We start from the raw sequence: 22,991 nt of genomic DNA, 5'->3' as shown, positions 1-22,991 counted from the left end.
TGACTCTGCAGGACACTTTTCTGAAGTCTGACTACTACCCAACGCGTGTGAAGAAAGCAGGGACAGCCTTTTTAAATTACATTCAAGTGAAGGATAGCATATCTGATGTTATATCCATCAAAACAGTCACCCAATCCACAAGCTTTGCAGATGCTGATGAATATAATGGCATTTACCAGAAAGAAAAGAAAATGCCAGCATTTACTTTTTCAGCTTTTCACTGAAAACACAACATCCAGATGAAACGAATCAGCGTTTGGTTCATCTGGCACAGAGTTTTCTTCTCTTTTTCTAGAACGTTTTCAAAATTTTGAGAAAAGAGATGGATGGATACGAAAATATGGTGTTAAGTGACAGTACGCGTCTGTCATAAGCAGTGTTGGGTAAGTTACTTTAAAATAGTAACTTAGTTACATTACTAGTTACTTCTCTCAAAAGTAACTCAGTTACTTCAAGTTACTCGTTACTTTCAAAGTAACTAGTTACTAGGGAAAGTAACTTTGGTTTTACTCAGAATTCTCTTGTTAATGTGTTTCTTCCATAACTTTGCCAGTCTTCTAGCTTGCTCACTTGCCACAAGTGCACTGTGCCACCTACCAATAGAAAGGAAAAGATAATGTGCATATTTCCACGAGAGAAATCCCACGCCTGGACCGTTGACCGCCGCCATGATTCTAGCCTACGTCACAGCGTCATGTGCGCCTTTTACATCCAACACAAAAACTGCAGTCGTGATGCTTTTGATTGTACTCAGAACTCGGAAATTCTGCCTTCTGAACAGGAAGATGTAGGTAACACCAGACTGCAGATGAGCTGCTTACAGAGCTGGACTGGGACAAAAAAATCGTCCCGGGCATTTTGACTAGAGACCGGCCGCCATTATAGCAAAAATCATAAAGCCTTTGAATGAAAACAAACACTGCTGTGACAGTGATGTTCACTGTTTTGATGGTATATATGTATCAATCTATCAATCGTTTGTTGTAAGATTCAGATAATTATTTTTTAAAAGCGAGACATTTTAAATGAGAATAAGAAAGAAAAGTATTTCTTTGTGCCCCCCTTTCCCTGTTAGTGCCCTACATGCCCCCCTGGCCACACTTTGCTAGACCCGCCCCTGCACAGTTACCAGCTGTCAGCTACTTAGAAAAGGATCCTGGTGTTATTTGTCTCTCAGAAACAGTTCATAACTTCAACTCATCCATGTCACCTAAAGGGTAAACCTGTTTCTCCATCACCTGTTCAGCTCTGATGATTCAGTAAAGACATCTCCTGGTTTCATCTTCATGTTTCCCTCTCACCAGATAACCAAACCATATCATGACCAGCAGCTTTACAGCTGTGGCTCCAGCAAACATCAGCTGATACTAGAAATTAATATTAAATAAATTCTAACAACAGCTGATCAAGCTTAAACGTGCTGCTGTTGTTTAGCGCGACATCCGCTGGTTTCCTCTTTCTGCGCAAAGTGAGCGATAAATAAACAAGAGAGCCGATCAGCTGATCATTGATCAGTTTTCATGATTGAAGTAAAAACGGGAGAAGGAGGGGGAGAGAATGAGAGAAGAAGAGGCAGCTGTGCAGCGTAAACACAGAATAACTCCAGCTTTGTGCCTTTTTCATTGTAGCTGAATTACGGGACAAACTGTTCCTTTTCACCCCAATAAGAAACGCGTAATATTTTCTCTGAATACCAGACGGGACGGTTGGCAACTCTAATAACTTATGAACAAAATAAAGTTAAACATCATTAACTTCATAGCACCACCCAGCTGTATAGAAACTCCGTCATGCTAGCTAGCACGCAGTACGGAAAAAGTCAGAATAACGAAAATAAACTAAACTTGGTTCATATCTGACCCAGAGAGACTGCAGGTCATAACTTCTTACCTGAAGTTCAGTTCACACTTGGACCGGCGGCCGCCTCGGGTCTCTTTTCCTTCTGCATCCCCTTTCCTTCATCCACCTGCTGCCCTCCACCACTTGCTAATGTTACTGAATCTGTGGAAGCTCTGCGACAGCCACCACACGAAGTAACGACCCTATCTAAATCCCAGTAACGACTAACGCGTTCCTGATTTTGGCATAATAACTAGTTACCGTGCTCGTTACCACAATAATAACGTAGTTACTGTAACGCGTTATTTAATAACGCGTTAGTCCCAACACTGGTCATAAGTGGCTAAATATCCCTAATATTGACACATAAGCCTCACAAAAGGTATGAAAATCTGATAACCTGCAAAGTTTGTTGTCTTTTTATTTTAAAATGAGAATTCAAAACTCGGACTTGTCCCATATTGTCTTTCACAAGCAGTGCTTGTTCCACATTTAGATTTTTGATCACTCTGAGCTCAGGTAGTAGAGTAAGTCTGTTTGTGATTCTGGGTTTCTCTCCTGGATGTGGATATGGATAGGTGTCCTTGAAAGTCCTGATGGGCTTTACTTCTGGTGCTGTGTTATCTCAACCACTATATACCTACAGGCCACCAGGGGTCTCTCCACTGACATTTGAGTGAGCCAAATTCCAGAAAAAAAGAACATTACTAGACACGTAGCCTATACGTTTACACGTTTGAAATTCTCTGTAGATGAGTTCAAAAGCAATGTTATCCTTTGGACTCTTCTTACCACTTTTCCACAATTTACAGACTTGTCCACGGGACATCCATTTCACCTTACTTTACTGACTTCAGGGAGGTTTCCTTAATAGCACATCACATTAAATATTGAAGAAGGATGTGGTCTCCAGAGATATAAATAACTTCAGTATTCAGCTTCCATCACATAAGCAGACTTTTTACATTGATATAACATAACTGCATTGCGTGAGCTCTAATCGTGCTTTGCTCTAATCTAGAGCAAAACACGATTAGAGCTTCATGAGAGCTTCAAATTAGCGGGATAAAAGTAGTAAGAACTATCTAGAGTCTAGATAGTTCTTACTACTTTTATCCCGCTAATTTGAAGTTTTGCCCACGGATAGTTTTCTTTGCAGTCTTTTTGGGGAAGGTGATGAGATGAAACCATATTTGCATAGGGTGCCATAGTAGTAGCTAGCAATACTCTGAGGCTTCTTGATCAAAGTTTTTTTTTTTTGTCACCCTTTGCGTGAAAGCTGTTATGCACCTGCATATGCATTCTTTCTTGTTCTTCTTCGGATTAATAGCCACGTTTAGGAACCAGTCTTTCACTCTCATGTATGCTTATCATGTGATCTCTTCTCGTTCATTATGCATAGTGTGCTATATTATGCCAGAGTTTGTTTTAGTCTGCTCGAAAGCTCGATAACATTGTAGAAAACTGCAGCTGAAGCTGAAAGATGTGTTAGATCTGCGTGAACACCAGTAATCTGGTGGAATGTAAATAAGTACAGGATGTTTTTTTTTTCAGTTGACATGACATTAATATTCCATGCTCGATGCTGCCAGAACTGTCCGCTTCCTTTGAAAAGGACATGTGAGCCAAATGTTTAATGTTACATAATGATTTAATAATCTATATCTCTCTGTATATTCCGTAATCCTTACTTTGGCGTGTGGCTGTAACGCAGATTATGTGAGAAAATCTATTCATCTTCAGTGTCAGGGGAGTATTTACTATTAAATCATATGATTCGGAGTGAAAACATAAACAGAAATCATCTCTGAAATCTACTTAAAAGTAAATAATAATAAAGAAACAAAAAGGCAAATTTAGCGACATTCAGCCTCACAGTGAAAATAGACAACCCATGTGTTTGGTCATGTGACCGCGATGCGTGCGCAAAACGACGTGCGTGACGTAGCGTGGAAGGCTTCGTAACAGTTTCCTCAACCAAACACTCAACTGATATTGTGTGATAAAAACTGGAAGTCTGCTGGTGGAAGAAGGAGCTGTTTGTTGAGAAATACACTCACCAACCCGGCGACCCTCGTCTTCTGAAACAACCGGAGACTCTGCTGCACTGAAAGTTGGTTCAGTGGCGAAGAAGGCGGCTACATTCTGCCTGTAAACCCTCCGAAAAGGGCTGGTTTTTATTTTGCTTTGACTGTCGAAAGGCGGGGGATACGAAGCGACGTACGGTGAAAATCCGTAACATTTTCGACTCACTGAAGAAAACAGAAAACAAAAAACGGAATTGCTACAGAGCCAGTTCGTGCTGCTGTGACTGGTCAGCGATAGTACATGGATTATCTGGTAAGTACGTGAAATGAAATGCCGTGGGGTTCCTTGTGCCAATAAGAGACCGCTTTGAACGTTTGTTTTCCTGGCAGTTGGGCTCCCAGTGAAGCTGTTGGTGTCACGCAGGTGTGTGACCTTTTAACAGCCAGGTGTTTGTTACTATTAACTAATTTTGTGTTTAACTATAGGCGTGGTGACATGTGTTGTTTTATGCTAATGTCAGGTTTCTGTTGTAGCCTCTAGGTTTTGCCTGGTAGCTGTTTCTAGCTGTTCGACACAAGTCTAGGCATCTAGGTACACTCTTCAGGTGTTTCTAATGTGCCACGAAGCTGCCATGCTTCACACAACTCGCTGCTGCTGGGGATAAAGCTGCACTATGTTGGATTTGGAGTCAAACTGTCACTCGAAGTGACAGTTTGTCACTGGGTTGAGAAATTAGTTCCCCTGCATACTTTTAATATCTGTGATTAAAAACAAAAAGAAGAGATTTATTTCAATCCGGACTAGTGCACCAGCTTTAAACCGTGAGATTATGTTTTTTGGGTCTTTGCCCACATTGTAGGAATGGGATGGGTGCTGGTGAAACAGTGCAACAATGGAGAGGAAGCTGTAACTGAAGGCTTTCCCTGGGAATTTATGAAGCCGGAGGAAAAAGTGTACACAAACAATGTGCTGTCATCTCACATGGGGGACATGACAGTGTGAAATGCAAAGGAACTTGCCCACCCAGTGTTATCAGCTTGTTTATAGTGGGCCTCCCAAGATGTGACCGAAGAGGAACTTCGAACTTTGGCTTCGCTGGGACATTTCTTGAGCAAAGATGACAGTCTTATCCAGCAGCTGCCACCACAACAGCTGTACTGTTAATGTCTACCTTGCTTGTGGCTTCTGTGACACACTTTTAGTTTACTTGGGTTATACTGTAAACTCTGTTAGATGGTAATGGAAAGTTCTTGGTATCAAAGGGTGAAGGTACAGTTGTCAAAAATAGCAACTGTGTGTCATGAAATTAATGTAATCTGACTTTCCTTAGCCTCCTTTGTTTTTCTGATGTAAGGTTTTTTCTGCAAATAAGCATTTTTAAGTGCTGTTTAATGTACTAAAGCTTAAAATACACTTTTTTTTTTTAAATCAAATGTGCAGACTCCTCTGAAGTCAGGTAACACAGACTCCTTGCCTCAGCTATATGAGGACCAGTCATCCTTGTATGTGTAGTAATCCCCTCAAAATGACCATTTTGAGCCAACAAAAACCCAGCAGGTGCTTCACAGACATGACAGCATTTACAACGATTTCAAATCATTTTGTAACAACTGCACAAAAAACAGGCTGCCATATATTCTCCTCATCATAAAGCACAAAGTAAAATTACCCCTATGTACATATTGACAGGAATGTAAACACTTTCCAGCTTACGTGCTTGAAGGATTTAAGATTTGGTGTGACAAATAGTTTTGTGCAGAAAGCACAGCTGTAACTGTGGGCTGTTGGAGCTGAGTGCTTGGCTGTCCTCTGAGGTCAGGCACTCAATAGGCGCAGGGCCTCCTTTCCTGCTGTGCAACACTGGAAACCTGGCTCAAGCCTAGGCCAGAACTGCGTCTCTTTCGCTTTCCTATATTAATTTGAATGTGTTGCTAAACTTTTAATAAGTTATTCTAGTCTTGCTTCCTGTTCAGGCTTTTTGGTAAGGTTTTGCATCAGGTTTCGTGCAGAGCGGTAGCACAAATAGGAATGGAAGCTGACAGTTACTGCACATTGCTGGGAAATAACTGTGGTTTGAGCTTTGACAGTAGTTGAGATGTGGTGTATTCAGTTGGGAGCTGGAGCATGTTGAAGAGGCTGTACTTCTGCGAGGTCAGCATTGTGTTTTTAAAAAAAGGCCATACTGACCTGCTGCATCCATGTAGGAATTTGGTGCTAGTTGTTGCCATGACGCAGTCTTACCATGGTACATTTGTAGTGTTTGGCAATGTCTTTGGTTTGATTGTACAGCATATGTCTTTAATTACTTTAAAATTGAGAATTTCATGGACAAGTTGGAGTTTATTTTGGATTTTCTCTAATCCACACATGTTTAAAAAGTAAACATGCACTCTCAAATAAATACGTATCCCCACTAATATTTGGTTAAATGTCCCTTAGCAAGTTGTACCTTAACCAGAGGCTTTTGGAGCCATTAACAAGCTTGTGGCATAATTCTAGATGTATATTTAATCACTTTTCTTGGCACATTCGATAGAGTTCATTTAAATCTAGGACCCCCCCCCCCCCCCCCCCCCCCCCCCCCAAAAAAAAAAAAATAAAAAAAAATTAAAGTGCATAATAAAAATCCTAACATTACCGTGACATTCATTCCCACGATGAGTGTGTGGAAAGTTTTGACCACAGCTGTCTGTGAAAACACAAACATGGCAGTACTGTTAGTTGGTTCATTTCTATAGCTCACACAAGAACATATAGGGTTATTTATAATGGTATTCTAGCAGACATGACCTTTTTAAATAGAAATTTGCTTATTAGACTGTAAGGCTTTATGTATTATTCATATAAGAAATATTTTATCCCAAAAGTTGGGAAATTGTTGTGTTACATCAGCCAGCACATTAAATACAACTTTTAACAACAAAGCTCAAATAAAGTATATTGGCTCAAAAAAATTAAATGTATAATAAGGCAAAGTAGCTCAAAAAAGGGTTTAATGAAGAAAACTCTTAATATAACGAACTAGGGAATAATGGAGAAAAATCAAAATATGTGGTGTGAGGTAAGAATTATTTTTCTGTTTTTGTCCTTGTGACAGCGGTCTGAGTGCTCATTCGTCTCATTTATGGGTGTGGTGAGATTTACAGCTTACACATTTTCCCTCAGTCTTACACAATATTTGCCTTTTGTGATGACGTATTTACTTCCTGTACACGAATGAATAAACCCTCATGGACTGACCTTCTGGTGAAAACCTTGCTGTGTACTTTACAAAGACAGATCTGTAATGTTGTAATAAATATCGATGTTGTTTAATGTCAAACAACCAGCACTTAAAAAAAAAAATTTAAGTTATGCAAAGACTCTGTGACAGTGACTGCCAGACATTCATCCAATATTTTATCCTTTCATATATGTAATGTTGTTAATGTTATGTTGTTGAGCTGATATGATTTTGACACAATTGGATTTAAAAAAAAAAAAAAAAAATCTGTAAATTAATTGTGATGGTTGTCGTTAAACAGTTGTTGCTTACCATCCTTATCAAATGGAAAGCCTTGATGCTTGAGTCATACAGTCCTGATCCAAAGTAACAACGTGCCAAGTAGAGCTTCAATGTGAAACAAGAAGAAATGGGAGTGAGAAAAATATATATATATTTTTTTAAGCATGCAGTTTATCGAAAGCAATGCTTGAACCGAAACAGGCTGTTTTATAGCCTTCAAACGTTTAAGACCACATGCCTTTAAAAGGCCAAATTTGTGCAAAAATGTGGATTCATTGTCATTTTCTGTCAGGTAGTCACACTGTCATGACTTTCTGATGGCAAAGGCAAAGAAAGTTCCCTTTTTGAACATAGTTGGGCTATTAAACTGCATAAGCGCCTGTGCGCCGTCGCTGCTGAGGTGGGATGCAGTAAGACAGTCATTTTTAATTTTAATTTTTTAATTTTTTAATTTTTATTTTTTTAAAAAAATGATCCTGAAGGTTATGGAACAAAAAAAAGTCAAGTGGAAGACACCCAAAAAATTTTACCAGCACAGAGCCAGAGGATGCAATTGGCTATCCGTCAAGACATTGGACGTTCCTCGACCCAAATTAAGGCCGGTACTGGTGCCAATTGCAGCCCCATAACCATCAGACGGCATCTGAGACTGAAGGGCTTCAAAAACAAAAACGTCTTCAAAGGCCTCGTCTCCTCGAACACCACAGAACTGACCGTTTGGCCTTTACAAGAGAGCACCAAACATGCGACATTGAAAGGTGGAAGAAAGTTTTATTCTCTGATGAAAACATTTTTATCTTGATGGTCCTGATGGTTTCCAATGCACGACAAGCAGATCCCACCTGAGATGTTTTCTACGCGCCACATTGGAAGAGGCGCCATAACGGTGGGGTGCTTTTTCCTTCAGTGAAACAATGGAGCTTCAGGAGGTGCAGGGACATCAAACCGAACGGCTGCTGGCTATGTCCAGATATTGCAGAGAGCATCCCTAATGACTGAGGGCCCTCGTCTGTGTGGTAACGACTGAGTCTTTCACCAGGACAAGGCTACAGTACATAATGCCCACAGGACAAGGGACTTCTTCCAGGAGAATAACATCACTCTTTAGGACCATCCTGCATATTCCCCTAATCTAAATCCAATTGAGAACCTTTGGGAGGGAAGGGAAGTTTACAAAAATGGACAACAGTTCCAGACAGTAGATGCCTTTTGTGCGGCAGTTTTCACCACATGGAGAAATGTTTCCACTCACCTCATGGAAATGTTTGCATCAAGCATGCCGCAACAAATTTTTGAAGTGATCAACAATAACAGTGGAGCTACTCATTACTGAGTTCATGTTTGGAACTTCGATTTCTGTTTTGGGGGGGTTTACGGGTTTTTTGGAGGTGTGGTCTTAAACTTTTGATCGGCTGTAAAACAGCCTGTTTCAGTTTAAGCGTTGTTTTCAATAAACCACATGCTCAAAAAATGTTTTGTCTCACTCCTGTTTCTTCTTGTTGCATGTTGAAGCTCTACTTGGAACCTTGTTTTAAAATTTGTTTGTTTGTTTGTTTCTTTTTTTTCTTTTCTTTTTTTCCCAAGTGGTCTTACACTTTTGATCGGGACTGTATTTGGTTCTTACCATAATTAGATGGTAACACAAAGTAAAACTTAAGGCCTTAGTAGTAGTATTTGCAGTTTGTAAAACTAAACTACTTGTGAGATGGGCACAGTGGCATGGGAAAGTTTCTATGAATACATAACCTATAAAAGATGACTTCATGGAATAACCTTTGTCTTTTACGATCTCAAAATAAAAAATGTTAAGGTTTGGTCGCCCTACACTTGAACTGGCAAGTGTCATACAGCTTGAAAAGAGTTTTTGTAAATCAGCTAAGAAGCTCTCTGTTTGGGCAAAAATCCATTAAAAACAATCTTCATGGAAAAGACTTCAAGTTATGTGAAACCTTCCCGCTATCTTAGATGCACTCCTCTTTAGAGGCCTGTCTATATACTTCTGATAATATTTAGGTCAGGGGACTGTGGGGGCCATGACAAAACTTTAAGCCACTTGTGATGCGTTTAAGATCATTATCCCGCTTTATAAAACATACTGTTGTGATGTTTGCTTCCATAGTTAGCTGGTATTTAACCGAATACATTCTTCCAACTACCAGTAAAACATTGTCTGTACTACTAGCTGCAACACAAGCTTAAACTATAATCGATTGTAAGCTCACTCTTAAAAGTTGAAGAAGTGTTCTTATTTCAGCCACTAAATTCTGTTTTAATTTCATCAGTGCACAGGAATTACTTCCTGTATGCATCAGTCTTGTGTAAATGTTAATTTCCACCCTTTAATGTTTAATTTTGCAGTGAGATGCCTTCTACTTAATGGGTATACACGACATTATATATAATATAAAGTCATGTATAATATTGTATTTATAAAGCTTTGAAATGTTCATGCATTTGCCTTTCCTTGTGTAAATTCATTTCTTAATGTCTCACAGTTTATTAAGAGTTACCCACAGGGTACTTTTTCCATTCATTTTTCATTCAAAAATTCTGTGAGAATTTTTTTCTTCTTGCTTTTTACCTTTTGGAGATCACTTCATCTTATGCTTAGAAATTTTGAGCAAACGTTTGCATTTTACTGTTAATACACTAAAGGATTTACTGAAGGACTAAACACCTGTATCCATGTTTTGTTCGCAGTCCGACCCACTGCCATTATCTTTCCCTGACAAGTTACTATTTGACATGCATAGCCACAACTGCAACCTGGTGAGTGAGCCAGTCAGTAGGGAAATGGTGTGTGTGTGCATGTGACATGGACATTAACTTTTATTTTTCTTGTATTAAAGGTCTAGGGAGTAATGGATATGACAGAAACAACCACATTATACTGCTAACACAACTGGCTCTTTGCAAGCATGTGCACAAACAGCATGCTAACGCAAAGCTAGTGAAGAACGCGAGTAATGATAACTGAGTGGATGCCATCCCTAGCCTAGCAGTCAGAATCTAAACTTCCACAGGCTTGTAGCATTGTAGCCTCCGTTTCTAACTGTGTGTGTCAGTTTTGCTTTGTGTCGTTGGCTTTTCAAACAAACGCTAAAATAAAAATCGATTGTACGTCCTTCAAAGGATAGGGACTTCTGTCGGTGTGTCTGACTGAAGCATAAGGTTTATATTCTGAGATGGTCATAAACAAGACAGTAATGTTTAACTGTGTAACTGATTACTTTCTCTGGGGAGTAATGAAGTAAAATGCTGCATTACTTTTAGGAAAGTTAATGTATAATATGTTAATTTTTGGTCTGGAATAAAATATCGATACGATATATATATTTCCTGTCACATGTTGGGTAGGTAGAAGGGAGAGCAGGTCATCTGTTAATTGGAAGGTTGGTGGTTTGATCCCTGGCTGCTTCAGTTCAGGCCAAGATACCAACCCTAAGTTGCTTTCCAATGCATCAGTTGGTATATAAATGTGTTTAAATGTTAGATAGAAAGCACTTCTCCAGAGAAAAAGTGCTTGTATGAATGGGTGTGAATGAGGCATGTTATATAAAGTGCTGTATAAGTATCAGCCCATTTAGATGTTTTTGTAAACTTTTCCAGAGTTATAATGACTCCTCCAAGTCACTGAGGTTAACTAACCTGCAGTGAAGAACACGAAACTCACAAATGCAGGCTTAAGGGAAAGCTATACTTCCTGTTCATTGTATTGTGATACCATGGATCACATGAGATGTCTTCTGATGATTGCTATCGTTACACTGAAAGCATTTTGGTACATGATCCCACTAGCTTACAGGAATTAAAAGCTCAAATGATGCCTTGGGTGTTTTGGAGATTTCACCAGGGTACAACAGGCAACATTTTTGAATAAAACATTTAAAATAGCCATGCTTTTGTTGACGCAGTCAGCATTAGGATCACACCTTTATGAAAATATATTGAAGCTTGCATGTGTTTTGGCTCAGAAGAGCTCCTTTCCAAGGGCACACAGCAGGTGCTGGCAGATTGACATCTCACAGCAGAAGCACAGAGGAAAGAGAGCTGATGGGAAGTTGTTGGCAGAATGAATATATCTTGTTGGCATATGGGACACAAGGCTGATGTTTTGTCCCCTGTCTGACCGTGTTACACACCTCACTGGCGCTGGCAAAGATCTGTGCCAAGTTTTTTTCTTTTCTTCTCCAGAGGCAAACAAAAAATGACCTATTGTATCCAGATAAGAAAACTCAAAATGTTTCAGTAGGGTATATGCTTCTTTTATTGTTTGGTCGATATTAGGCTAATCATTTACTTGAGCCAACAAGTTTGAGTCAGGTTTCACTTGGAGGGTTTAAGTTTGATTACGGTGTTCACTGATTGTAAACCTGCATGTTTTTTGTCCTTCCCATCTGCTGTTTAGCTCATTGTGTTATGGAGAGGACCACTGATCAGTATCTTGGAATGGATCAAGATCAGTGTTGCTGTTAAGATAATGGATCATAATCCAATACTGGCACTTTGACTTCCTTTTTTATCTTGACTTCCACTGATATGTTGTCTTGAGTTCCACTTCCTTTACTCTGTCTCAGTCCATAAATGATATCATAGTGTTGGGTACGACGAAACATTTCTTTACTGGGGAAAATACGCTCCTGGATTAAGGAAATGCAAATGAGTTTGTTGTTTGATTTATACTCATTTTACTTGAAAAATAAAAAAATGGCTTGGTCTATCAAACCATTAAATACAGCTTTATTACCAAGATTTCGATTGTACAGTTCATCTTACTGACCTACAATCATTGGATAAAGTGCTTTACAATGGGCCATCATAGACTGTCATATAACTAATCCCAATACAGAAGGTGGTGTCTGCTATAAAAATTGTGACATGAATATGATTTGAATATACTGTATTCAATAGGATTTTGATTTATTTATTTAGCACTTTTTGAAACACTTTACAAAAAATCTGATTTCTGATCTAAAGTTGCACCGTTGCTTTGGTTTTTAAATTGATGAAGAAAAAGGACATTGTAATTTGAGAACAACTAGATGAAAAGTTGTTTTGTTGACTTTGGGATTGTTTGTAGGCTTAAAAAAAATTCCATGACAAAATCAGCCAGCCACTACTTGACCCTCTAAAATTGATTATTTTTGTACAATAACTTCATGTTATGAAGCCATGCAAAATTTTGCCTTGAAAGTAAGATATTTTTTTTAGTTTGTTTGAATGGCAGGACCTTGAAGTACAGATGTGGGTCATTCTTAAATTTGACAGCATCTTTTATTTTTTCCAGAATTTGTGAACCCTCCTAACCTCGTAGCGGTGTTACATTTTCAGGGCTGAAAAACATTTCTTTCTTTTGAAAGAAATCCAATCTAAGCAGTTTTACTCCAAATACCACAGTCTAATGCCAGAATCTTTTCCTCAGCAGAATTATTTATCTATAATCCCTTTTACACGTCAAAATGAAAGGATATATCATCGTTTTTCTTGAAAAACTGCACCAGTTTATCGTTGTGAAATGGTGAAAAACACACTGTTGCTCACTCTGCTGTTTCACAATATGAACTTTGCATGATTTGATAGGTATGCTAAAATGATTGTGCTAAGAATCAGATGATTTTTGAGAAGGTCAGGTGGAAACAGTTTTCAGATTTTGTTGACTTTAAATGGAATGACCCAGAAATTCTCAGATTATATAAATCAGTGTTTGTGCCCAAGACGCACTAAAGAGCATGGCAAAAATTTCTATTCATAACTGCAGAAAAAACATTATATGGAATAATTGGAATTACAGTTTTGATTGTCACTTTTAAGTGTAACACTTGCAATTTTATACTTTGCAATAAGTTCCCCAGACATGACTTTTCTTCACTCCTATATCAGATACTTTCACTCAATTCAATAAGTGTTCCTGCCTCCTCCTGGTGAAATTATTCATCATGTAGCGTATTGAATTAATATTGAGCATTTTATATTTTAACTACAAATTTGTGTCAGTTGATAGTGGCAGCAGCTAGAACTAGACTGCCGAGCTGACCAAAGCAAGCAATTTGAAGATGACTCACAGTTAACAGACTTCCAACAAAACGTTCCTCAACAATGATTGAAATCCCCACGACCGCTGCAGACTCAAGTGGTCGATCCTTTTATCCTCCTCCATGCATGGAAAGCAATATATTCTCTTCTCCGTAAAGCTGTGCGTACAGTATGGCCATAGTGTGTGGGTGTGTAATGGTGACTAATCCAATTTGCAGTCTTATTCTGGATCCCTAGTTGTCAGAGAGTCCTTAATCTCTGTGGAGAGAGAGATCCTCACAAACTAATCTTAAGCTTGTGTCAGTCTGCTGATCCTTGTGGTAATAGTTTTTTTTCTTTTCTTTCTATGAATGAATGTAGGGAGTAAACACTGGACAACCGTCAGTCTTGCTCATCTGCAGTCTTTCAAAACTCAATCTCAAGTGTTAAAAAAAAGAATTGAACTGTGGCTTTGGGCTGCTGAACGTGACACGGTGAAGAACGGGACTCATGGTGTTGACCTGGCACCGCTCAGCTATCCCTGATCCTCCTCCACCCATTCACTTACTCCAGAGGCTTGGGTTGTTTGTTGCCGCGGGTTACACTTGTTGTTGAACGCAATGTCGGAGCACATGCAGCTGTCCCTTGCCTTGTGCAGGATTGGGCTTTACACGGTAAGAAGATGCAAACATGCTGGTATTTGTTTGCTGGAGAACAGGAGGGATGCGGTCTGTGTGTTTATGTGTTAGATTGAACATACTACTACTAGTTTTAGTATGCTTTTAATCTTTCCTTGCAGTGCTTTACAGTTGGTTGATCACTGAATATAGAGTGCGCTCTAATGTGTATGTTGGCATAATATTAAGCTGGAAAAGGTGGATACAAGCAAAAAGACAGATTATTGTCTCTTTTTCTACCTGAGCTCCTAGCAACTGGCTTCAGGCAGTCTTAAGTGCATCATAGTTTTAAACGAATCCATCCATATTATTCAAATAGTGATAACTGTCAAATTTGTTTTTGAGTTTCTACTGCCATGTGACTTGTAAGAGAGATATTGGTTAACATAAATAGACAAATAGACGTATTTTTAGAAGCACTGCAGTATTTGGTACATGTTTTGAAATAGTTGTATTTTAACAGCAGCTGATGACTCACATTGCATTTTGTCTGCTCCTCTGTTACTCTCTCACCAGCTGGTAAAGCCTTTTCAATGAACATAAACAGAAAGGCTGATTCTGAAATAAGTGTTTAACAGTAAGCGTTTGTTTGATTAAAACGTCGTGCCTCATTGTTGACTCATCGTTTCAGCCATTCTTGAATCAAATGAGTGGGAATAAGTAGATGGGTATTAGGTGTATTGGAATTAAATTAATAGACCTTGTAAATTAAAATGTAGCAACTGTTGCTGATAATACTTTTTTATTGCTGTTTGACTGGCTTTTAATGTTTTCTTCTGTCAGTTTGCTTAATTCTTGAGGCACCATCAACATCCAAACAACAATAACAATGCTGCTGGGCTCTTAGATCTCTAGTTATATTAAGTGGTGCAAATTGTCCGTTGTACTCTTAGTTATTCCTGTAACACAGATTATGAAAAGTTTTTATTATATTATTGACTGAGTGGGTTGGGACTAACAAAGGGAAATCTGTAGCAAAATGAAGTAAACTGCTGTTTTGTTTTGTTTTTTTCCCACACAGATTCAGCTACATGTAAATTAAATATTTCAATAAATAATGCCACTTGCAATATATTTTATTTGCGAAGTAATTGGAGGAATGTAATCAGCTGCCTCCTCAGTAAAGCTGTTCTCATATAAAGCGTTTATCTCGTCACAAATCACTTTGCAGCTGATTGTTAGATAAGCTGTACTTATCTCAAAATTTGAGCATTTACTGGGTCGCAGCAATCAAAACATTAAATATAACCCATAACAAAATAGCCTAAATATAGTAGCTCAGTAAAAATGATGCAATATGAAATGAAGAAATCGCTCAGTTAGGTTAAAAAAAATGGCCAATAACAAAGAGGAGTTACATAAAAAAACAAAAATTCTGAAATAGTGTAAATTAGTTGAATAAAGTTCTTAATAAATAAAAGACTATCTGGATGGGTGGATGAATGAACCACTAGGAAAATAAATACAGGTATTGTAGTGTGACAAGAAAAGATTTCTTGGATCTAACCAAGATCATGAACCACCCTGCACACGACCCCCACAGCCACCATGCTTCAGTCCTTGTTCTGCTCTGGAGAACTGAGCATAGCAGCTCCAAAGCCAGAATTCAACAGACGTAGCTTTCAGGTCAGAAAAACAAAGCCATTTCGGAAGCGCTTCAAACCTGCATTCTGTGACAAATCCACTAGGTGGCAAAAGCTAAGTCCTGTCAAAGTCTTTGGGGAAATTGTGTCCGTTTCTGTCTTTTGGGTCATTCTGAGTCTATTTTGTAAATCTGTCATATTGTGCTTTAAAAAGGATGATTATCAGTGGTATGGTCATTGGCTAATGATTAGTGATTGATAAGCTGTGAGCAGTCAGACCTGCCCTTTCTTGTCATATCTACTTTTTAGAAACCAAGAGGGAGATAATGAAAACGCTGATCTCAAGGCTTCAAAGTGCAACTTAAGAAACCAGTGATTGATGTCTCAATAGCTACGCCCTCGTCTTATACTGTCTGTGAGCGGCACATGAACTCGTCCAAGTAAAATCGAGCTGTGAGAAAGGTTGAACTGAGGTTAAACTATTGTTCTGGGTCGCAGGGTTTATGTGTTGGGTTGTATCTCCTTGGGAAAGTTAGTCCGATGATCCCCTTCCTCTGTCAACACCGCTGTCCTGCTTTGTACCTGAACTTGAACCTGCTGTTGCTGTCAGCAGGGCGATTATGTTGAACCAAAATGTTTTAGTTAGGCCAACAAAAAAGCGAAGAAGCTGACTCCAAATCACAAAATGTGGGAAGATAACAAATTAGAGCAGCTGCACTTTAATAAGAAATGTACTCATTGTATTTCATTAACCAACAGTTGTTTTTTTTTTCTTATTGATCTTGATGGAAAATCAGGAGTACTAACACATCTCACACAAAAAAGGAAAAAACACATTTATGTAGTAGGCTTAGCAATTCTACAGACAGTAAGTTGGTTCGTGCCATCATGGATACTTGGAGCATATTGTTTGGCAAAATTTGTTAATATAGCCCCATCTGCCTTGGTCTATGGGGGCTGTGTGGTGGGACAGGAAAAACTGACTCCTTGGACTGTGTATGTGTGCGTGTGTGTGTGTGTCTGTGTGTTGATAAAGGAATAATAAAGCATGTAGAATTATTTTGATTAGGGAAACAGTTGTTCTGTTTTCTCCTTTTTTTTTCTTTCTTTTTTTTTCTTTTTTTTTTTTGCATCCACAGCTGATAAGCTGATAAGAGATGGCTGATGTGAAATGCTACTAATAGAGTTGACAGTGCATTATGTTATTGTAATCATAAATGCTCCTCAACAAGTATTACATCTACCCAATGTCCTCATAGCTTCTGCTGTCTCTCACTAAACACGAGAGGTAAAAAGAGAGGGAGAGAAGCCCACAGTCATCATCTGATCTTTTCAGTCTTGTCAAAGAGGTCGTTGGCATGGCAGGCATGAAATACCTCCAAACTGCTGACCCTTTGCTGTTCTCTTCCTCCATGCTTTGCTAGGTCTCCCACTGGCATCTTGTGCACAACTGCTGATGTGTGAGCAGTTAAAAGAGAATAACAGAGAATTTCACAGAATCAGCATGTTGTCACTGATACCGGATTCATCTATTTGAGAACAGGTTTAGACCGATATCACCCAGCTATCAGCTCACGCCTTCCTTATCTCGAGTTACCTGTTTCTTTTGAATTGGACACATTTTCACTGAAACCTCTGTGCTGAGTCACTCTATGTCCATCTGCTTATTCAGTCAAACTTTTCCAATACAAACCATGTATCTATTCTGTTTTTATTACAGCAGTGCAGGTAGATGTTGGTTAGGTTCTCTGTAGCAGCAGGTGCCCTGGGATATTAGTATGTGGCCACGTGCTATGGGTACCATAGCTACTGCTCTTTGGACCCTTAACCATTAAGGGTCTAAGTGATCGCATTAGTCACTTCGTGGCTAACTCATTATGTTTTTAATGGAGTGGAAAAGTGTTTCTCATACATGCTGCTTCTAATTTTCAGACTCAGGTCACACTATTTAGATCAAGATGCTCAAGACTGCTTTGAGCTTAATTTGGAAAGAAAGGCTAGAGAGTGTGCACAAGATAATGGCAGCTTTACTCCCAAGGTGGCCCATATAAGAAACCTGAAGCAGCATACTAATTCTTTCACATTAATGCAGGACTCACTGAACCAAAGTCAGAAAATAAGTCTTTTTATTGGATAGTAGTGAAAACTGTTTAAGGTGCTGTGTAAGAGATGTCTTTGTAAGACGCAGTAGATACGTTCAGTTGTTCAGAATCAAAGTAAATAACCTTATAAAGGCAGATAAATATCAGAAAAACATCACTATTTAAAGAGGGGTTTCTCTTAAACTTTACTGATTTGTGCAGCTGTCACCACACTGGTAACCCATGCATCGTTTTTGTCCCGGTAAAGATGAAATATTTTTTTGAGTATTTTTTCCCCATAAACCAAAAGTACTTTTCTTATGGTAATATCATTTAAGTTATCTGCTTTGTGTTTTTATGCACAGCAGCACATTGGCTCAGTAAACAGCACATGCACATCATAGAAAGAAGGTTTTAGGTTTAAACCCTCCTGGGATCTTTTCTGTATTAGGGCTGCCACAAACGATTATTTTGATAGTCGACTAGTCACCGATTATTTTTGCGATTAGTAGACTAATCGGATCGTGCATCCATTGGACGTAAAACGTACAGCTTATTGCACCAGCATGCGTCTGCTCTTATATAACTATCATTAGCTTACAGCTTTAAGTGTGTAAGGTATGTGCTAACTAAAAATAAAGACAAGATGATAGTTTGTTAAATTTTAATGAAATTTGTAGATTGTTTCGGTGAAGTTTAATAAACTCCTTGCTATCTAAAATATAACGGGACACCGGAGTATATTCTCGAGCATCTCATACTTCTGATAATCAGTTGTCTTCTTGATGTTTATTCAGCTGTGTAAAAACTATAACTTTAATCTCAGCCAAACCGATTTACTCAGGAACAAATAAAATACAAAAAAAAAAAAAAAGCCAAACAATAGCATTTTGAAGTTCTCTAAGTGACTTATATATATTTAACCTGAGTAGTGAAAGATTGCAGTGGGTTTGAAAACGATTTGCAGGGAGTCCGGTGTTCTCACGGGCTCCAGTGAGCCTTGCCCCGGGCTAGCTATCGAGCTAGTGGGTAACAGACGTCTCTGAAAATATGTGGTGTCTTGATAAACTGAGCAGATATTTGAGGTTTCCATAGCTACATTCTCGCCTGAAAATATGTTAAACGTTTATTTTGTGACCCAGAAAGAATAATAAGAGTAATATTAAAACTAACTAGCTGCCGCCATTGTTGTAAACTGAGCTGGGCTGTGCTATGAATTCTGGGACACAGCTTCTTCTTCTTCGGGGTTTAACGGCAGCTGGCATCCTTGTACATGCAGTGCTGCCATCTTCTGTTTCAGTCCGTTATTACACTCTTAAATCCTACTACTTATTCCTGCGTCTTTTGTGATCTTACAAAGCTTCAAACTACAACGTCGACGATTTTGATAGTCGATGTAATCGTGACTAGTTGACTAATCGTGGCAGCCCTATTCTGTATGGCGTTTCTATTTTCCTTATATTTGCTTGGGTGCTCTGGTTTGCTTGACACAGTCAAAAGGCATCCACATTAGGCTGGCATTCCTAAATTGGCTGAAAGTGAGGATGTGAGTTAGATTTATCATCATTAAAAATGATTGAAAATCTTGTTGTGTGTTGTTTTTTTTGTTTTTTTTAATTCTTCCTTTTCCTACCTCTGTACTTAGATGTACTTTCTTTTGCATCCTTTGTCTTCTGGCTTTTTGTTGGTTCAGTGCTGACAGGTTGATCTGGCAAGGGTAAACAGCATTATTTCTTTTTTTCCACAAGGCTATATTAATGTAAATGAAGTAAGTGAATTGACACACAATGAATAAACCTAAGCAGAGTTGGCGCTTTTCTATGTAACATTTATTCTCCAAATTTATTTTGAAGAGCAGATTTTAGGGGGAAAAATAATTCCCATCTTGCAGGAAATCCCAATTCACATCTTAGTTCTAGAGAAAAAGTCATCCTGTTTTCTGGAAGACTTATTTTAAGCTCTCTTATCTTGAGATATCTTACTTTTGGATGCAATCAACTTGTGCAGCAGTTAACATAATTTCATAACATATATTTTCACGTTTTGTTTTTTGAATTTATTTGAATTGTGTCAGAGTGAATGAGAAACTTTTAAAAGTTGCTTTGACCTTTTTAGAATTCATTGCAATAAGTTTCAGGATTAACAAAACAAAACAATTTCTTGAAATGTGTATTGTGTCATATGCCAGACAGATTTATTTTACCATAAATAAACCTTTCTTAACACAGGGTGTTCGCAGTGTAAATTTCCATACTGCTTCCGTCCTTTTAAAAAGGCAGGATGGGAGCAGCTATTGCCCCAGACTGGGCCATGAATACACTTTAAAATAACCACAGTACCTACCGGTCACTCCCCAATGATCAAGTACCATTTCCTAAAAACGGTCTGCCAGTCCTTATTAGTTTGTTTTGTTTTTGTCAAGGACGTTTTGGGCAGGAATTTGGCTGCACATGTTTGAGAAACAACAAAGAAAAACTTCCTGTATGAGATGTATTGGCTGACAGAGCAGGGCGATGCCGCATTCGGCCTTTGTGTACCATGTGCATCAGGAACTAGAAGAATTTTTTTTCAGGCTCACATTCCTTTTGAAGCTGGGGTGGTTCAGGAATGTTTTGAATATTGTTTGTTTTTTAAACATAATTTAAAAAGAGTAAAAAGAAATAGCAGTTCCACAAAAGTAAAATTATAGCCCTCCACCTCACTGGCAACACCCTAAAATGGACAAGTGAAAGAAAATGGGTGGATGTAATATCAGTTCACACAATTGGATAAAAAGTGCTCGTCATAAAGTCTGATAACATGCAGCTAAAGTATGTTTATTTGAATTACTAAATTATTTATTCTCATGTATCTGTTTTTCTTCACCACATAAATCTGTTCTGTTGGCCTATATTTGCAGAAGCCTCCCTTACATCGCCCTTGAATCTGAAAACACTCCCCGTGGGCTTTTTGTTAAGGGACGCCTTAAAGCGTCTTTCTGTTACACAATAGTCTTTGTCCACCTCACATGACAAGGACCCATCTTTAGCCCCAGCTCAGACCCTAAAGCACATATTGTAATATGCTTATCCGCAAGACACGAATGGGTTGCAAATTCCTAATCCAAGCCAGAAGGGCGCTTTCTCTTCTATCATTTTTTTTATCTAGTATGCATCATTGTTACTCCAAGTGAATTCAAGAATCTCTACATGCAGACTGTAAATTCAACAGGACATATTTTTCTTAATCCTTCCACAGCTGGAGTAATTTGTGTTTTGTCTAGTGTAGTGGAACTATTTAGTTTAGCTACAGGGTGTTGTTGGTAGTGATGTATTTGTCTAAGTTTTGCATTGCTTTATTTATTTTGTTTTGTTTCCTTCCCCCCCCACCTTTTCCCCCAAGTCAATCATACTGACTGATGATGTTGATGATCATGATGATGAAGGTGTTATGGCATTTTTAGTCACTCAATGCATTACTAGGTCAATACATTGAGTTTTTTACCTTTAATTTGCAACAGGTCTGCATGTGTCATTCATAGTTCAGCTCGTGATTGACAAAGATGTGCCATCTCAAGCTGGATGTAAATCTAGCCCACTCCTTTCCATCAGTTGGATTAAGCGTCCCATAGTTGTATCCCTGCCACCCACTTCTGGTGCTTCCATTTATAGCTGTGTTGTTTTCCAAATGCTTTGTAGATTTTCAATACAAGTGATTTATTTAGAAGACATTAACTTAGACTTTTGCTCAGTCTTTTTTACAGAGACTTCAGGTACATTCACAATGCGAGAAGAAGTTTCACCGTGATTATCAGCATCACAGTCTGTGGAATCTCTGAGGGATTCCTTATAATGAAAATTGCGCTCCATTTACTATTTCTGACGACTCTTTTATTGCAGCAGCAGCTTAAACAGGACATCTCTCCTTGAGCAATGAAATCAGTTACTGCTATACCACAAAAGTGAAATTAGGTCATCGTTTTGCCAACCCCACAGTTGTTGCTGAGGGGCTTCTGTATTGTTCGCTATCAAGTCTGTGAAATGAAGATATTAGACAACACTTGTAACAAACAAATGTTGTGTCCACTGAAGCCTTATCGGCCTCAGATGTAATCCTCTTTTATATGAGTGATGAAAGCGGCACAATCCCATAAAAAGGGGTTTCCTGTTCCAATTTTTTTTTTCTTTGAGGACAGATATTTCTGTCCTCATGTGGAGGAAGTGTCAAGTGATTTTGGTAGCTGTGTCTTTTTTTCTTTTTCTTTTTTCTTTGTCTATGTGGGCATACACATATGCAAAAACCCACATTTGATCATTTGTAAAGACAGAAAGCTTCCCTCTATAGGTAAAAATCTTAAAAATAAACTCTGGACTGACAGCTGAAATATTCACACAGTGATCCGGAGGGACAGCCTGCTCCTTGGCCACATCTTAGGACATTCATGCTGACTAAGGCCAAAATAAATCTGTAGCACGGTTTTCAAAACTGGTAACAGACCAAATTTGGAGATATTGAGATGTTTTTCTGTTTTGATGTAATTTCAAAAGAATTAATGAAAGGAAAAAACATGCTTTATTTCTTCAAACATTGCAGTACAAAACTGTTTACCCATTTTAAGTGGAAAAAATGGAACTAAATACATGTACAGTGTTTGGGATGGGTCTTTAGGTCATTCAAATGTAATGCTAGTGGAACCCATGTGACCACAACATATGTCAGCTGATCTCAAATCATCCTATGGTTTTGTGCTGGTGAAACAATGCTGTAGATCCAGGATCCATTCTTTGGTCACACGGGTATCTGACTTGTACAAGATCAGTGCACTTTTTCACCAAGCTTTATGCTTTCCACCAGTGATGTGAAAAAGAGGTAAAGGACTCTTGTCTGGACATGCTGTTTGCTTGAGTTGAAGAAAGGGTAATGGCGCCCTCTATTGCTATTGAGCAGACATTGCTGTGGTTGACAAAGACTATCCAGGGATCTGCTTTTGGACAGACCCTCTCTCTCTTAGACATTCTTTAAAACGCACTGCATATGCTCAGGACACTTTACTAAAGTTAAGTTGGGTTATAGCTTGACTTGCACGTCTCTCTGAACTCACAATACAAATAATTTATTGGTCTTTGTTTTTGCACTACCACATGATAAAAGGACAACCTTTGTAGTAACTACTTCGCTGTTACAAAAAGAGTAATCTATTGACCTTTTTACTCAGTGTTGGCACATGTGATAGTTATCACTTTTATGTTGTTTTTGTTGTTTTTGTTGTTGTGTTTTATTGTAAGAA

At 38.5% G+C, this 22,991-nt stretch overlaps 2 protein-coding genes across 7 annotated transcripts in view; one reads left to right on the top strand and one right to left on the bottom strand.

Annotated features, from left to right (window-relative positions):
• The window catches only part of snx18a (sorting nexin 18a), a 28,511-nt gene extending 14,923 nt beyond the window's left edge, over positions 1-13,588 (bottom strand). For both annotated transcript variants that reach the window (XR_015131874.1, XM_086315003.1), the window contains exons 1-2: positions 13,435-13,588; positions 6,506-6,556 (exon numbers count right to left, since the gene is read on the bottom strand). The gene's annotated coding sequence lies outside the window, so the exon portion shown is untranslated. The remainder of the gene's footprint in view (positions 1-6,505; positions 6,557-13,434) is intronic.
• Positions 3,763-22,991, top strand: part of LOC147317724 (ADP-ribosylation factor-like protein 15) — a 113,170-nt gene continuing 93,941 nt past the window's right edge. For 2 of the 5 annotated variants that reach the window (XM_086315006.1, XM_086315004.1), the window contains exon 1: positions 10,058-10,141. In XM_086315006.1, the coding sequence (XP_086171132.1) occupies positions 10,058-10,141 (84 nt within the window). Of the gene's footprint in view, positions 4,180-10,057; positions 10,142-13,662; positions 14,059-22,991 lie in introns of those variants that run through there. The other 3 variants (XM_086315005.1, XM_086315009.1, XM_086315007.1) reach the window with 3 other exon arrangements.

The sequence above is a fragment of the Aulonocara sp. 'chitande type north' Nkhata Bay genome, linkage group LG12 (assembly GCF_057382095.1).
Source record: "Aulonocara sp. 'chitande type north' Nkhata Bay isolate Kocher_YH1m ecotype deep benthic linkage group LG12, A_spYH_male_GT1.1, whole genome shotgun sequence".
NCBI lineage: Eukaryota > Metazoa > Chordata > Actinopteri > Cichliformes > Cichlidae > Aulonocara > Aulonocara sp. 'chitande type north' Nkhata Bay.
The sequence above is the reverse complement of the archived record's forward strand: the minus strand, read 5'-3'. Positions and strand labels throughout refer to the sequence as shown.